Below are 18,595 nucleotides of genomic sequence, written 5' to 3'. Positions count from 1 at the left end.
AATTCCTGCCATCAAGAAAGCTTATTTTGCAGAAATCAGTCGCCTACTCCTGTGGACCCGCAGCCAACGCACTCAGAATAGGAGAATGTAAGTGCTCAGCAGCAGCATCCTCTCTCCCTCAGTCTCCTAACAGAACCTAACTTAACTGGTTAAGATTTAACAGAAACATGATTCTAGGGGCACCATCCAAAAGGTTTTACGTAGGTAAACATGAATTCAAATACTGCCCCAACCCTACTGCAGGTAAAAAAAAAAAAATAAGCACCGTTTCACAGCTTGCAGTTAGGTTGGGAAAAGGATAAGGCATGCAGGAATTTCACTTTCACGTCCCAATGTGTACCTTAATGCACATACCCTCCCGTACGCAATAATAAAGCGAGCGCAACGTACGCAGGCCACTGACGTTCTCCTGCCGGCCCGAAGCGTCTATCTGAAAATTAGTGTGCAGGTATAAAGCACGATGGGCAGCAAATCAGTTCCTGCCACACCGAATCTATCACAGTCTGAGATCATGCGAGGTTTCAAATCCAAATGACTGGTTCTGTCCCTCCTAGAGCTACAGCTGAGAAATGAACAGATCGACCGGCAACTGCCTGAAGTTCTTCAAACACGCAATGTGAAAATGCAGCAGCTCGTGTTTAGGACACTTCACGTCACTGAGAATGTTTCCCTCCCACTAAGACTGCAGCCAGCGAGTCTGAGGGCCTCCTTCTTTATTTATTTATTTTATTTATTTATTTATTTTTATATACCGGCAACCGTTTGCACATCGTGCCGGTTTACAGATAACTTACAACAATGGATATATAGGCAAAGCCTTTACAAGGAAGAGTGTCTAACATGCGCTCAGAAACAGAGCAAGTAACTAGCAAACTTGTGGAGGGAGGGGTAGGGGTGGTCGAGACGGGGGAGGGGGGCGGGGGGAGGGTGAGCACAAGTACAAAAGGAGTAATATGTACAAGGGCCGTAATAATTTACAGAAGGTTCCGCTCGGGCCTGGTTAGCTCAAGTGGGTATTGTATGAAGGCCCAAGAGCCCTACTGACTTACACTGTGGATATGTACAACACGGACAGGTGTCACACCCCCAGGGGTGTGAACATTGCCTCCGCAGCATCCCCAGACAGCTTGGGGAGAGGAGTGGAGTCCTGGTCTGGGAATTGGATCCAAGGCCTCCACAAGGCAACTTGAGGCTGGCCTGCAATTTGGTATTTTGAGGAAAATATCTGCAGCTGTAGGGAGGGGGGGTGTTCTTAATTTCCCAAAAATTGATAGATCTGAAACTTTTTTTTTTAATGTATTTCCCCTCTCCCACCATATTATTGTTAGCACTGTGAGAAAACCAGAAGAAATCCGTCTCAGATATTGTCTTGTCTGAAAAGACACTGACCAATTTCTAAATAAATACACTGGCAATAAAGAGACACAAAACCAGCAAGAACAAATCAGTAAACAGGAAGGCAGATATTAATTTGAAAGAAACTTGCTTTTGACGTTTAGGTAAAAATCATCTCTTTAATCTCTTTCGTTTTTCTCGTGATTTCCTCACTGAACCATCTCAAACTGCTAAAAGGGACACACACACACACACACAGACCACCTTTTCCAGCCTTTACATTTTCTCAGCTCTCAGGCTCCCTTCGTCACACGTTCCTCCTCCTTTCTCTCTCTGTTTATGTATAACAGCTGCACAATTCTGTGCGATACAACTTTGTGACAAGCTTATATCTAGGAACCTTCATTTTCGGGTTTTATTTTTTTTTATTTTCCCATGAATTTATCAGGGTTTGTTATGACAAGAACAAAAACAGGAGAAAAATCAGTGGACAAGTATGACTCATTTGTCTGGGTACAATAAAACAATACTGAGCACAGTTCCCACTCTCACTCACTCAGCAGAATCCCTCTCCCTACTCTCACCCCCCAGCATGTCCCTTTCTCTCCCCACACCCCTGAGAATCTCCCTCTTCTCCACCCCCATTCCTCCTTACTAATGGTGGCTCCAGGCCTCTCCAATCTCCTCTGGCAGTAGCTTACTGAGGGTCTCGTGCTCTGCGGCACTGCACTTCTGGCTTGAGTGTGTGGGGCCCGGGAGTCTGCTGGAAGGTGCTTCTGGTGGGCAAGGCCTGCTTCAAATGCCACATTTGCAACACCAAGCAGCAGGCACTTTGGCTGCTTGGGGGAGGCATTCTCCAGTGCCACATCAGCCACAGTGAAGAGCGCGCAGGCCTGGAAATGCTGCAAGTGCTCTGGGGCCCACGCTGGTTTCCTGCGGCCCCTGGAGGGCCACGACGCACTGCCATCTGCAAGTCCCTGAAGCTACTCTTCAGTTGGTCTTAAAATCGGGGAGAAACTCTGTTTAAACAGATTACCACTTCTGGAAAAATCCGGGAATTTATGGGTGAAAATTGGTTTAAACTGAAAACGAGGGACCCTACACACTTATATCTTATACAAAATATTCTTATTATATGAATACCTGCCCTTGTATTTATCTTCTACTATACCCACTGCTCTTGGAAAATGAACTCGGGACCTTGCATGCATTATTACTACTACTAAGGTTACGACATCCAGTGGCCAGACTCAGGACTCACGATTGCAGGGTTCCTGGCCCAGGTCAGTCACGTGCAATGACTGGAAGGGAATATAAAACAGGGAGAAAATTCCCTGGGTAGCTGCAGATGAAGGCTCATGGCGTCTGATCCCCACCCTGGTTCTGACCGAGTTGGAGACTCAATAAATGAACTTACATATCAACTTTCTTTGCATCATTATTCTATTCTCGTGTCCTTCTGTTTTGCCCTAATATATTTCATACTTTATGCTTCACGGGGTTTTCGTCCTGTATTTTAATAAAGGCATGTGCATTAGGACTTCATGCTGCTTCAGCCGTCCTTGCTACTCTCACACTTTTCATGTACAGGTGCGTGTGAAGGATTGGGTCAGCAGCACCCAGCAACTTAGTTAAAATGCAAAAGACAGGAGGAACGGGGAAACGTATACAATCTTTAAGTATCAATATCTCCTCAGAAAAGAAATGAAAATCAGAAGGAGAAAGGGAGAGCTGAGAGATTTTCTTAGCTTTAAAGTTACTTACCCAAATAAAGCACTTACTCCTGGGGGAATTCTGCACAACTGCGCAGTGCAGAGTTTGCACAGAATTCCCCTCCTGCACAGAATTTGCATATTTTGCGCAGAATCTGGAGAGCAGCCCCGCGGCTGCAAGCGGAGTCCCATCCCACGTGCAGGCAAAAAAAATCAGTGAGGCCCAGCAGGCCGTGGGTGGAGCCCATCCCGCATGCAGCTGAAGACGACAGAGGTCCAGAATAACAGCACAAGAGAGGACGTGTGCATGTCAGGGTGCATGAGAGTGTGTGTGTGTGAGCAAGGGAGCCTGGGGGGGGGGGGGGTGCGCGTGTGAGGGACAGAGGGAGCCTGCGTGAGGGTGTGTGTGTGAAACAGAGGAACCTGTGTGAAGAGGTGTATGAGAGAGGATTCAAACTCTGGGAGTGGAGAGCTGGGTGTGGAGTTGAAGGAGTCTAGCCTGGAGAGAGAAGGGGAGACAGTAAACAGCAGAGGAGTTGGGCCTGAGAGGGCAGAGTGAATCTGATCTGGTCAGGGGAGTAGGGAGAGAAGGTGGAAGGGACAGTGTACTTCTAGGGAAATTCTGCTCAAAATATTTAAAACTCTGCATCTTTGAGTAATAATTTTTAAGTATTAGAACATAAGAACATGCCATACTGGGTCAGACCAAGGGTCCATCAAGCCCAGCATCCTGTTTCCAACAGTGGCCAATCCAGGCCATAAGAACCTGGCAAGTACCCAAAAACTAAGTCTATTCCATGTTACCATTGCTAATAGCAGTGGCTATTTTCTAAGTGACCTTAATTAATAGCAGGTAATGGACTTTTCCTCCAAGAACTTATCCAATCCTTTTTTAAACCCAGCTACACTAACTGCATTAACCACATCCTCTGGCAACAAATTCCAGAGTTTAAATTAATTACTCAGAGACTGTGATATATACTGTATTATTTTGACCAAAATAAAGTATGCAGAATTTTAAATTTTTGTGCCCAGATTTTTAAATTTGTGTATGCAGAATTCCATTAGGCATAAGCACTGATGCTTTAAGGCAGTGGTCCCCAACCCTGTCCTGGGGGCCCACCAGCCAGTCCGGTTTTGAGGATATCCACAATGCATATGCATGAGAGAAAATTTGCATGTTATGGAGGCAGTGGACAGGGTTGGGGGGACCACTGCTTTAAGGCACACAAAAGATTTAAATCTCAACATCATTTACATTTCATGGCTCGAGTGCTGTGGCTAATGGCTATGCCCCACATCTGACACAGCCTACCAGCCGGCCCCTCTCCCTTGCGGTGGGATGCTGCTGTCTGCAAGCGCTGCAGCAACTCACTTGTGCACAGGATGGCAGGGAATGGAGGTCCTGGGAAAGCCCCGTTTAAGGCTGGGTGAATGATGTCACAAGCCACAGGCCTTTTAAAAGTGTCTGGGTCCAGCACGCTGCTTCCTGCTCAGGCACTCTAGGCTCGCGCTTGCCGGACTCGGCCACCTTTAAAAGGCCTGCAGCCTGTGGCATCATTCGCCCAGCCCTATAAAAGGCTTCCCAGGATCTCCATTCCCTGCATCCTGTGCACGAGTGACTTGCTGCTCGTCCTGCATTCCTGGTCCTGTTCCTGAACCTGCTTCACCTCTCCAGCCCAGCCTGCCTCATCCTTCCAGCCCTGTCTTCTTCGATCACTGTCTCCCAGCCTACCCTGCTGTCAGTCCTTCTCTGTGACTGCCTTCAGACTAATTACTGGAACCGACCGTAGCCTGAACTCTGACCATCCTAGACCGCCGCCTACCTCTGACCCTAGTTTCGCCTAGGACCTATGCTCCTCCTATGAGCTCTCGTCTAAGATCTGCCGGCCCCCAGACCCTAAAGGCTCAACCCAAGGGGAAAGGGGTTGGTATAGGCAAAGCTCCTGTCCAGTCTCCAACTAGCCTAGTCCCACCAGCTGTCAGTGAGGACTTACAGGACCTCCCCCTTCCTGAAGGTTGAGCCAATCTCACCATAGCAACAAGGCTCCATGAATCTTACAGTCATGCAACCTGGGTGAGAATGCACACGTTACAGAACCAGAGGCTGCAGGAGAAAGCAGCCCTTCCCCTCAGTTTTCAGGAACAAAAGACGAAGTTTTAGTCTTCTTGTCACGCCTTGCTGTAAATGCATACATTTGTCTTTTGGAAGCGACTACAAAATAAACCCCTTCATTATACCCTTCCCTTGAAAACACCAACAGGAAGAGTTAAGTGTTAGGTAGTACTTCCCTCCTTCTACTGCAGCATTATCTGCTAGGATGTGGCTACAACCATAACTGAGTGACAGTAAAAGATGCAAGTAGAGATCTGAATTTGTAGAAGACATGTTTCCTGCCTTTCAGTCACATTCATTCAATAATCTGGCACTAGACTTATGACAGTGTTATAAAGCCTCTTAGAAGCCCATGTACAATTTAAGGACAAGTCGCTATTAATTCCTGTTATCACAGGGATTATCCAAACCTCTGGAACAAGCCTTCTAGGGACTGAAAAGGACAGCCCCAAGACCAATGGAGAAGACAGCGGTCACTGGACTGTCAGGGCAGAGCCACCTCCACTACAATTTAATTCTGATTTAATATATATATTCTGCCTTTTGTGATTGGTCAACCATCAAAACAGATTGTGACCACACATACACATATAAAATAGCTGTGATATAGTTAGACCCTATTGCAACCTATTCAGGAAGGACAAGGCAGGAAGAAATGGGAAGAGAAGCTGCACTATACATAAAATAAAAACAATATTAAAGCAACAGACTGCAGGGCTTACGAGGTGAAGAGGAGGTACTGTAGGTTAATCTGGAAAGAGGGAATGGAACACTGGTTTGCATTGGTGTAATGTATTTATTTATTTATTTTATTTCCTGGTTTTTCTAGATCGATGCTGGTAGAAACCTTCACACCAGTTTACAATGTTTCTTTACAATAAGTACAATGTACAGACCTCCAGCATAGACAGAAGAGCGAGAGAGAGAGAGAGAGAGATTAAATGGAAGATATTCACAAAATTGCTATGAAAGGTGATATGATATTGCTAGGTGTTTTCAATCTACTGGATGTTGATTAGGACATTCTGGTTGTGGTATCATCTGAAAGCAGGGAGATACTGGATTCTCTGCAGAGAGTACTCTTCCATCAACTATTATCTGAACCCCCACAGGAAAGGGCAGTATTGGACCTGGTGCTTACCAATGGCAAGAGTGTTTCTTTTTTTTTTTAATTTTTAATTTATGCATTTCAAAATAATAACAAAACAGAATAACGATGAACAATAGACGGTCTGAAATTAATTCACATAACAAATGGAACTATTTATCCTGTCTAATTATTCATATTCAAAATACAATAGGTAATATCTCGTAAAGTTATTCGTATTTAGAGCAATACCAGAGGAAAAGAGAACAATTGAAATAAATACTCATTAACAGGTATATTCTTTCTTGCCTCAGCCAACAGTCTCACTCTCGCGGGGACGTGAATCTAAGAATGCTCTTAATTGAGATACTTCGAAGAAAATGAACTTCTGTTGTTGGAAAGTTATTTCACACTTACACGGGAACTTTAATAACATTTTCCCCCCTTTAGCTTCAACCTCTAATCTTAGACCTAGGAACTTCTTCCTTCTATCCTGAGACTGCTTAGATAAATCCGGATTCTACCTCCATGAAATGGAGTCAATCTGTTTCTCATATAGGATTTAAAGACTAAGTCCCTATCTGTCGCAAAGGAGAAAGACACAAAGAACCGATCTATTAGCAATAACTGTATCTACATTTGATTCAATTACTCCTGTTAGATTTAAGGCGTTCTGCTCTTCACTATTAATTTGTGTAGACAACCTCTTGGGTATTACATAATATATTTTAGATACAGTTGAAATAATAGGTTGTGGTATCTTTAGAATCTCTACCAAATATTCTTTAAACATATCATACGGCGATATCATGTCATGTTTGGGAAAATTCATTATTCTAAGATTTAAATACTTAAATGAATTCTCCAAAAGCTCTAATTTTTTATCATATATTATCTCAGCACGGGCAAACTTCTGTTGCCATACTTCCAAATTGTCTAGCCTTTTCTCTATCTGTTGTACTTTAACATCCGTATGAGATAGCGAGGTTTCAATATTTCTAGACCTATGATTCGAGTCCATTGTTATCTTCGTCAAATTTAACACTGATAGTTCCAATGCTTTTATGGCATCCCACAATGTATCCATAGTTATTTCCGCTGGTTTTACCAGGTTTGGTAAAGAAATTTCTTGCAGTCCTGATTCTAATTTCCCCAGTGAGACTGAGTTTCCTTCTCCATCTTGTTGAAAATTGTTTTGCAATTTTAAAAAATCAGAAGTAATTTGGAGAGGTGGAGCAGGAGTGCTTGGGGCGCCAGGACTTAAGGTGGTTTCGGTCAGGGAGGACGACAATTGCTCTCTGCCCCCTCCAGCGACCTTATGCTCCGGTTCTAAACCTGCTGAAGGGGCAAAGAAAGATGGAATCCGAGGCTGGGAAGGCTCAGGTACAGGGGATGATGTAGACATCTCCCTGACTTTAGCCTTGCGCTTTGTATGAGGCATTTGTACAAAGTAATTTATCAGTTTTGCCAGAAAGTCCTCTTCCTAGCCCTTACTCAATTAATATAAATGATAACTTTACAAGAGGAGGCTTCTGGGAGAGAGATACACAAATCTCGAGGGTTACTCACTTTTAATCCTGATCCATTCGATCAAATAACTTCTTTCGAAAACCAATTTGGAAAAGTAAAGCCACGCGCCCCTTTGGCGCGCGCGGCTTTGGCGCCACAGTGCGTCGCTTCTTAATCTTAGCCAAGTCCCGCCTCCTCGACATCAGAATGCGGAAGTTCAACTCCGGCTCGAAAGGGCTTCGTTCAAGAAAGAAATTAAGTTATCGAGGAAATAAGCCCCTCCAGCAGCGATCCCTCTCACCTCTACCTCCGGCAAGAGTGTTTCTGATGTCATAATGAATGATCATTAGATGGTGTGGGTCAACATTAGAGCAAAAGCGGTGAAGGTTCAGTCAAAGGCGAGGGTCTAAGACATCAGAAAACTAATTTTGTTAAAATGGGGGGAGTACTTCAAGGAGTATCCAGCCTTATCTTCCCCACGAGCCCCTTTAACCCCTCGGCCATCTAATGGTCCAACCGACTCCCTCCCAGGTTTCTTGCTTCGGATATATTTTAAAAAGTTTTTATTATGAGGCCAAAAACTCATAATAAAAACTTTTTAAAATATATCCGAAGCAAGAAACCTGGGAGGGAGTCGATTGGACCATTAGATGAGAGAGGGGTTAAAGGGGCTCTTAGGGAAGATAAGGCCATTGCAGAAAGACTAAATTAATTCTTTGCTTCCGTGTTTACTAATGAGGATGTTGGGGAGATACCAGTTCCGGAGATTGTTTTCAGGGGTGATGAGTCAGATGAACTGAACCAAATCACTGTGAACCTGGAAGATGTAGTAGGCCAGATTGACAAAATAAAGAGTAGCAAATCATCTGGACCAGATAATATGCATCCTAGGGTACTTAAGGAACTCAAAAATGAAATTTCTGATCTATTAGTTAAAATTTGTAACCTATCATTAAAATCATCCATTGTACCTGAAGACTGAAGGGTGGCCATTGTAACCACAATATTTTAAAAAGGCTCCAGGGGCGATCCGGGTAACTATAGACAGGTGAGCCTGACTTCAGTGCCAGGAAAAATAGTGGTAACTATTCTCAAGATCAAAATCGTAGAGCATATAGAAAGACATGGTTTAATGGAACACAGTCAACATGGATTTACCCAAGGGAAGTCTTGCCTAACAAATCTGCTTCATTTTTTTGAAGGAGTTAATAAACATGTGGATAAAAGTGAATCAGTGGATGCAGTGTATTTGGATTTTCAGAAGGCGTTTGACAAAGTCCCTCATGAGAGGCTTCTAAGAAAACTAAAAAGTCATGGGATAGGAAGGCGATGTCCTTTCATGGATTACAAACTGGTTAAAAGACAGGAAACAGAGAGTAGGATTAAATGGTCAATTTTCTCAGTGGAAAAGGGTAAACAGTGGAGTGCTTCAGGGATCTGTACTTGGACCGGTGCTTTTCAATATATATATATATATATGATCTGGAAAGGAATACAACAAGTGAGGTTATCAAATTTGTGGATGATACAAAATTATTCAGAGTAGTTAAATCACAAGTGGATTGCGATACATTACAGGAGGACCTTTCAAGACTGGAAGATTGGGCATCCAAATGGCAGATGAAATTTAATGTGGACAAGTGCAAGGTGTTGCATATAGGGAAAAATAACCCTTGCTGTAGTTACACGATGTTAGGTTCCATAATAGGAGGTTCCATATTAGGAGCTACCACCCAGGAAAAAGATCTAGGCATCATAGTGGATAATACTTTGAAATCGTCGGCTCAATGTGCTGCAGCAGTCAAAAAAGCAAACAGAATGTTAGGAATTATTAGGAAGGGAATGGTTAATAAAACAGAAAATGTCATAATGCCTCTGTATCGCTCCATGGTGAGACCTGCTCCATTTAAAGGCATCATTTCTTCTAGTTGAAGGCTTTCTTCAAATTGAGGATGGGCAAAACGTGCCCTCCTTCCTTGGGACCACAAAATAAATGAAGTATCATCCCTTTCAAAGCTCTGCCGAGGGCATCGGAATGACCACCCCCAAGTCCTGGAGGCACACCAAGGTCTCTCGTACCTCATGCTTTCCCACATCTAGACCTTTCTGAGCCAGAGCGTGAAGTTGAGTCTGGAGTTGCTCTGATAAGAATCAAAGAAGTCCTGGATCCTTTTGAAAGGGTCTCTGTTATACTGTGTCATGTATAACAGGGTAAGATGCGATGCGAGATATGAGCATGGAGCCACGGAAGACACGCCTGCCAAAAGCATCCAGGGATTTTTGTTCCTTCCCTGGAGGGATGGAGGAATGAGGTTTTGAACGTCGTGCCTTCTTCTGGGCTGATTCAACAACCACAGAGTGATGATCCAACTGTGATTTTTGGAACCCCGGAGCTGACTGCACCAGATAGGTGGCATCTGTCTTGCAGTTGACCGGTGGGACCGAACATGAGATCAAGTTTCTCTTCATGAGATCAAGCAGGATTTCATGAATGGGTATGGTCATGATTTCCTTAGGGGCATCTAGAAATTGGAGTACTTCCAGAATCTTATGCCTAGAGTCCTCTTCCGTCTGAAGCTGAAAAAGAATGGTTTCAGACATTTCCTTGATGAAATTAATAAGAGACAGATCGTCTGGTGGAGAGCGTCGTCTCATCTAGGGGAGAAGGCTCTGATGGTAGATCATCCGAATCCTGGGACAAATCATCGGTCCAAGGATTGTAGAGCTGATCTCGAGCACCTAGTGGGTTCTCCAGCAAGGAGAAATGGTGCTAATCCTGAAGGACCAGGCCGAGGCATTGACGGCATCGGAGGGGGCACAGAAGGCATCGAAGGAGGCACAGATGGCATCAATGGAGGCACCGAAGTGACCGGTGACATTGATGGACGAGTCGGTGGTAAAATTTCAGACTGTGGAATGGGTAACAGTGTTTCTGCATCATCTGATAAGGGAATCGGTATGGAAGATACTGGACCCACCGATGCTCTTGGTTCCATCGGAGGCAGGGCACCAATCAACACATCCAATCTTCCCAATAGCGGTGCGAGCGCTACGGGAATCGGATCGGTGACCGGCTCGGGGACCAGTACCGGCGTCGATGGAGGTTGGGAGCCCTGAAGTGCTTTACCGATGGCCTCTTGGATCATCTGATCCAATTCCTCGCGAAAACCTGGGGCATGGAACCCTGGCACCGGAGTAGGAGGCAGCACTGGGGTAGCCGGAGGGTCCACCGGTGAAGGTGGAATCGCGGATTCCGGCACCACTGAAGGTGGGGGAACGCCTCAGTGACCTGGTCACAGAAGAGGATGGGGCCTTTTCTGGACGGGGCTTCTTTGTCGGTGGCTCTGTCGACATAGATGCAGAGGACATGCCTGGATCGACGGACTGAGCCTTCCGATGGCGCTGTCGACGCTTTTCGATTGCCTCCTTGCCAATAGTGGAAAGTGTTCTAAACATCAAAATCACAGAACATATAGAAAGACATGGTTTAATGGAACAAAGTCAGCATGGCTTTACCCAAGGCAAGTCTTGCCTCACAAATCTGCTTCACTTTTTTGAAGGAGTTAATAAACATGTGGATAAAGGTGAACCGGTAGATGTAGTATATTTGGATTTTCAGAAGGCGTTTGACAAAGTTCCTCATGAGAGGCTTCTAGGAAAAGTAAAAAGTCATGGGATAGGTGGTGATGTCCTTTCGTGGATTGCAAACTGGCTAAAAGACAGGAAACAGAGAGTAGGATTAAATGGACAATTTTCTCAGTGGAAGGCCTCAGGGATCTGTATTGGGACCCTTACTTTTCAATATATTTATAAATGATCTAGAAAGAAATACGACAAGTGAGGTAATCAGATTTGCAGATGACACAAAATTGTTCAGAGTAGTTAAATCACAAGCAGATTGTGATAAATTGCAGGAAGATCTTGTGAGACTGGAAAATTGGGCATCCAAATGACAGATGAAATTTAATGTGGATAAGTGCAAGGTGATGCATATAGGGAAAAATAACCCATGCTATAATTACACAATGTTGGGTTCCATATTAGGTGCTACAACCCAAGAAAGAGATCTAGGCGTCATAGTGGATAACACATTGAAATAATCGGTTCAGTGTGCTGCAGCAGTCAAAAAATCAAACAGAATGTTGGGAATTATTAGAAAGGGAATGGTGAATAAAACGGAAAATATCATAATGCCTCTGTATCGCTCCATGGTGAGACCGCACCTTGAATACTGTGTACAATTCTGGTCGCCACATCTCAAAAAAGATATAATTGCGATGGAGAAGGTACAGAGAAGGGCTACCAAAATGATAAGGGGAATGAAACAGCTCCCCTATGAGGAAAGACTAAAGAGGTTAGGACTTTTCAGCTTGGAGTAGAGACGGCTGAGGGGGGATGTGACAGATGTTTAAAATCATGAGAGGTCTAGAACGGGTAGATGTGAATCGGTTATTTACTCTTTCAGATAGTAGAAAGACTAGGGGGCACTCCATGAAATTAGCATGGGGCACATTTAAAACTAATCGGAGAAAGTTCTTTTTTACTCAACGCACAATTAAACTCTGAAATTTGTTGCCAGAGGATGTGGTTAGTGCAGTTAATATAGCGGTGTTTAAAAAAGGATTGGATAAGTTCTTGGAGGAGAAGGCCATTACCTGCTATTAAGTTCACTTAGAGAACAGCCACTGCCATTAGCAATGGTAACATGGAATAGTTTTAGGGTACTTGCCAAGTTCTTATGGCCTGGTTTGGCCACTGTTGGAAACAGGATGCTGGGCTTGATGGACCCTTGGTCTGACCCAGTATGGCATGTTCTTATGAGGCAATCGACATCTTTGGAACTGTCGACGCCGGTCGAACAGCAGCGATGTCCAGGTGCTGGCGAGAAGTCGATGGCACCGGCTTGGACAACGTCGAAGCTATCGATGGAGTCGGGGTTTTTAACTGAAAGAGAAAGTCCATCTTCTCTAAACGAGCTTTACAACCTCTTAAGTGTCATTTGGGCACATTTGGTGGAAGAAAGGGCATCGTGGCCAGACCCCAAACATATAACACAGACCCCATGCAGGTCAGTGATGGACATTGTTTGAGTACAGTCGGGGCACCGACGAAAACCCGACGCCATGACTCAGACAAAAATTTAGCCGTGGAGTGGTCGATGGCCGGTAGGCCCCGAAGGGATAATTCGACGGGAATCGACTGCAACAAGGGTAAAACCTTACCTTTCGACCGTGGAGTATGGATATCGATAGGGGGACCCCTATGGGATAGAATTTTTTGAAAATTTTTGAATGAAGTTCCGTGAGGAAAATTCCTGTCAGGAATCTCCAGAGAGCTCCTTAACCCGCATGGCTACTTCTGCATGGAAAAAAGAAGACTGAAGGGGGGCCCCTGCTGGATGCAGGGTTAGTGCATTGCTGGGCATGCCCAGTAGGTGCCAGTCAAAGTTCTAGAAACTTTGACAAAAGTGTTCCGTGATTGGGCTCCATCCTGATGATGTCACCCATATGTGAGGACTACCATCCTGCTTGTCCTGTGAGAAACATATACTTCCATGTTAACTATTTATGTCTTCAAAAGCCTGTGAAAACAGGAATGCCTAGTGGTGTGCTGCAGGGCCCGCTTCTTTTCAAAATTTTAGTAAGCGATATTGCAGGAAGAGTAGCAGGAAAGTTTTGTCTTCTTTTGCAGTTGACAGCAAAATCTGCAACAGAATAGACACTCAGGAAGATGTGAAAACCCTGAGGGAGCTAGCAAAATCTGAGGAAGAGTCTGGCAGCTAAGATTTAATGCTAAAAAAATGCAGAGTTATGTATTTGGGCTGCAAAATCCCAAGGGGGAGGTACAGTACATGGGGCGAAATTTTTCTAAGCATGACACAAGAGCAGGATTTGAGACTGATCATATTTGATGATCTTAAGGTGGCCAAACAGGTGAATAAAGTGACAGCAAAAGCCTCTCCCTATGCTTGGCTGCATAGGGAGAGGAATGGTCAGCAGAAAACGGGAGGTGATGTTGCCCCTGTATAGGTCCCAGGTGAGACCTCACTTGGAATACTGTGTACAATTCTGGAGACCGCATCTTCAAAATGATATAAACAGGATGGAGTCTGTGCAGAGGGTGCCTTCTAAAATGGTCAGTGGTCTTCCTGCTAAATCATATGGGGACCGACAAAGATCTGAACATGTACACCCTAGAGCAGTGGTTCTCAACCTTTTTTTGGCCAGGACACACCTGACAGATGGTTCTCACATGCATGACAAACTGAACATGTGACCATCACGGCGCTAAAGGTAAACATGCACTCTGCATCCACAGGAATCCCCTCAACCCCCAGCTTTGAGTGCAGAGCAGATCTAGGGCATTACCCTGTACAACTCACCATACAAAAAAAGATATTCTGGTTCTGATGACATCCCAGTAAAAGCAAAACAAACTCCTTTTACTACCAGGCAAAATAGCCTTCCTTATGAAAAGACAGTAATTTACCACTAATGCATATCCTATTGAGAAAACACAACAAATAAGACTGATACAAATGCCTACATGCTAGTTAAAATACCTCACCTCGGTCACACACCCTTCACCAAGTACAGAAAAACCACAAATTATAAATATGGAGACAGAAACTGGAATGGAAAATCAAAAAAGCCACTCTGCATGCAGTGCGAACCTGGAGAAATTGAAAGAGAAATATAGCACCTAACAGACTCTCAAGATTTGCAATAATGCACACAAACTAACCCGCAGAAAGTTACACCTGTATTATGGAACACACTCAAACAGTAACAACCCTAGCTAAGAAATGTAACTATTAAACCAGGCCCTAAACACTAATACATTTCCTATAGGGAAAACAGAATAAGCCAAGCTGCTATAGAGCCCCACACAGAAATAATTGTAAAGCTACACTAAAAATGTTACAAAACATCTGCTGAACAGAATAATATCCAACAATTAAAAACTCATAAAAATTATTAAAACATGTCCAAATATCAATAAAATATTTAAAAACAGCAGACATCGCATAATACCCAAAATTAAAATGGTAGTCAATCAAGAAAAATAAATTTAAAAAGCCACCTTTACTTGCCCTCTCCAGCAACTCTCCTACTCCTTTCCCTTCCAGGCCAATAGCACTCACCAGAAGCAGCAAGGGCTGCTGAAGCTCTGTCCTCACAGTCCTCTTCCTTAGCGTCCACAACCAGTCACTCACAACCCCCCCCCCCCCCCCCCCCCCCCCAATTAGACCCCATGACCAGTCTCGGTCTCTTTCACAACAGTCATCTTCCTGACCGGTCTCTCTCTCTCACACACAGAAACACATCACCTCCCTGACCAGTCTCCCTCTCAATCACACTCATGGTCTCTTATATACAAGCTCTCAATCTCACACAAATGCTCTCGCACCCATTCACATAAGCTCTCACCCAGGTACCCATTCACACCCACACACAAGCTCTCAGCCAGGCTTCCATTCGCGCGCGCACACACACACACACACAAGCTCTCAGCCAGGCTTCCATTCGCACCCACACACACACACACACACACAAGCTCTCAGCCAGGCTTCCATTCGCACCCACACACACACACGCTCTCAGCCAGGCTTCCATTCGCACCCACACACACACACACGCACGCTCTCAGGCAGGCTTCCATTCGCACCCACACACACACACACAAGCTCTCAGCCAGGCTTCCATTCGCACCCACACACACACACACACAAGCTCTCAGCCAGGCTTCCATTCGCACCCACACACACACACACACAAGCTCTCAGCCAGGCTTCCATTCGCACCCACACACACACACACAAGCTCTCAGCCAGGCTTCCATTCGCACCCACACACACACAAGCTCTTACCCAGGCTTCCATTCACACCCACAAGCTCTCACCCAAGCATCCATTCACACCAGCTCTCACCCAAGCATCCATTCATACCCACAGACACAAGCTCTCACCCATGCATCCATTCACACCCACAGATACAAGCTCTCACCCAGGCACCATTCACACCCACAGACACAAGCTCTCACCCGTGCATCCATTCACACCCGCAGACACAAGCTCTCACCCTTGCATCCATTCACACCCGCAGACACAAGCTCTCACCCATGCATCCATTCACACCCACAGACACAAGCTCTCACCCAGACTTCCATTCACATCAGCACTCACCCAGGCTCCTATTCACACCCACACACACAATCTCTCACCCTGGCACCCATTCACATCCACACACACAATCTCTCACCCTGGCACCCATTCACACCCACAGACACAAGCTCTCACCCAGACTTCCATTCACATCAGCTCTCACCCAGGCTCCCATTCACACCCAAACACACAAGCTCTCAGCCAGGCTTCCATGCACACCCACACACAAGCTCTCAGCCAGGCTTCCATGCACACCCACACACAAGCTCTCAGCCAGGCTTCCATGCACACCCACAAGCTCTCACCAAGGCACCCATTCACACCCAGACACACAAGCTCTCACCCAGGCACCCATTCACACCCAGACATACCGGCTCAAACGTATTCTTTCTTCACTGCAGGGATGGGCTCCAGTTCCGTCGCGGCTTTACTCTGGAGGCCTTCTTTTTGCGCCACCACAGAAATAGGCTCCCGTGGTCGGGTTTCCTCTTCACTGCCATCGGCTGTGGTGGCCTTGCTTGGTCGGAGTCGGGTTCTCCTCTTCACCATCATGGGAATGGGATCCCGTTGTGGCCTTGCTTGGTCGGGGTCGGGTTTTTCTCTTCACCGCCATGGGAATGGGGTCCCGTGGCGGCCTTGCTTCGTCAGGGTTGGGTTTTTCCTCTTCATCGCCATGGAAATGGAGTCCTGTGGCAGCCTTGCTTCATCGGGGGTCGGTTTCCTCTTCGCCGCCACGGTCCCATGGCGGCCTTGCTTCGGCGTTCAACACTTCTATTCCTCCCAACACACCCCTGGGCATTCTGATGCCTGCCTCACCAGCCAATCAAAGGCTTCCTCCCTTCTTGCTACTCCCACTGGCAGGTAGAAGGGAGGAGGTTTCCGATTGGCCTGCGTGGGGGCAGACAGAATGAAGGAGGCTTCCCATTGGGCAATGGGGTAGGAAGAAAGGAGGCTTCCAATTGGCCCACGGGGGCTGGAAAAAGGGAGAAGGCAAGTACAATGGGACAGTGGGACACCAGGAGACGCGACACACCTAGTGGCGGTGGGGGAGACCAGGACAGTATCGGAAGTCAAGAAAACATGGGACAAGCACACGGGATCTCTGAAGGAGTGGGACTGTAGAGCTAAGTAGTTTGTGAGGATAGACGGATTTGATAGGCTGTACTGTCTTTTTCTGCCATTATATTTCTGTTTCAATGCAAAAAAAGAAAAAAAAAATGGTTTCTTTTCCAATGAAGTGTGTGGTTCACAAGGAAAAGCCTGGGGAAACTCCAACTGTGGTCCCAACCTAAGGATCATTGTAAGCTGGTCAAAGAGCTTGTGTCTGACACATGGCAGAAGCCTCCACACAAGGGCCACTCACAGGAGCACTCAGGGCCTTCAGGCACTTCACAAAGGAGCAGCAAAAGCATGCCCAAGTCACAAGCAGCCAGCCGCACACTGTCAAACCAAAAGTAGGCACTTTTCACCCTGCCATCAAATGCGGAGCGAGAGCAGGAAATACCTGTTTGAAGACCAAATCCCTTTTCAAAGAGGCCGTCTGAAGTACGGGGCGGATAACACCTGGTCACCAGAGAAACTAAGAACAGCCGAGGTGTTCTCTCTCATGCACAGAGATCATGAGTGAGGCGCACACACACACACACACACACACACTAGTGCGCGGCATGCCAGGAACCCTGCTGAAAACATATAGGGACACGCACACATACCCAACGGCATGTGCCATGTTGCTATCTGCGGCCTTATCTATTTATTTGTTACAGGATTTATAGTCCATCTTACCAGAACCTGTAGAGGCTGCCCGAGCAAGCAATGGCCAGGGGAAGAAACTGTACCTGCTAACATGATCTAAAACAGCAACAGACTGCAGCCAGGCAGAAACGTGCTTCCAGCTCCCAGGAGGCCATAAGATTTCCAGCAATCATCCTGTATCACAGCACATGCAGACGTTTTTGCTCACACTCACAAACGCCCCTTTCAAATCCTCGGTATCCCAAGTGAAAGTCGCTTTGCGAGCAAGCCATACACCAAAAGAGGAGGATCACTGTGCCAGAAGGCAGGAGGATGCTGGAAAACACTGGGAAACTAACAAGCAAAATTCCCTGTATGGGGTCATTGCTCTTAAAAAAAAAAAAAAAAAAAAAGGATCCAACAGTCAAATTATCCACTTTAAAATTGTAACAAAGAGCTAAGTAGCAGCAATATCAGATGACAGGTCAGAGAAGCAGCGTGCACAGCGATGTCATCAAAAGCCGATGACGAAGCCTTGCTATTGGTCAGAGTGTTGCATCCTGCGTGCTCTGCATCCGTCTTTAAAAGCACAATGGCAGCTCATATCCACCCCTGTTCATGCTAGCATGTGACACAGTGCCTTCTCAGCACCGCAGAGGGACACCAGGGGCTAGGGGAAACATGGAGTGAACAAAATAGAAACTCAAAACAAAGGAAATGGGGGAAAAAAGAAAGCAAATATATAAAAGCACAAAAACACTTACTGGTTTTCACTGGCAAATGGCGTATGAGGCAAGTAAGGGGCAGATGGGTATGAAAAATTATTCCACAAACTGGGAGACAGCATCGAGTTCTGAAAGCAGAGCAAAGACAGGTCAAAACACACCCAGACAGAGCCCCCACTCTCCAAATACCACCAAACCCAACCCAAAGCTGCT

The 18,595-nt window shown here is 45.7% G+C and overlaps 1 protein-coding gene across 1 annotated transcript in view; it reads right to left on the bottom strand.

The window, feature by feature from the left end:
- SBNO2 (strawberry notch homolog 2) overlaps nucleotides 1-18,595 on the bottom strand; it is a 196,834-nt gene that overhangs the window by 143,835 nt on the left and 34,404 nt on the right. The window contains exon 3 of the mRNA XM_029613396.1: nucleotides 18,422-18,510. Within this exon, the coding sequence (XP_029469256.1) occupies nucleotides 18,422-18,510 (89 nt within the window). The remainder of the gene's footprint in view (nucleotides 1-18,421; nucleotides 18,511-18,595) is intronic.

Source organism: Rhinatrema bivittatum, chromosome 8 (assembly GCF_901001135.1).
Source record: "Rhinatrema bivittatum chromosome 8, aRhiBiv1.1, whole genome shotgun sequence".
NCBI lineage: Eukaryota > Metazoa > Chordata > Amphibia > Gymnophiona > Rhinatrematidae > Rhinatrema > Rhinatrema bivittatum.
Note: the sequence above shows the minus strand (reverse complement) of the source record. Positions and strands in the feature narration are given on the sequence as shown.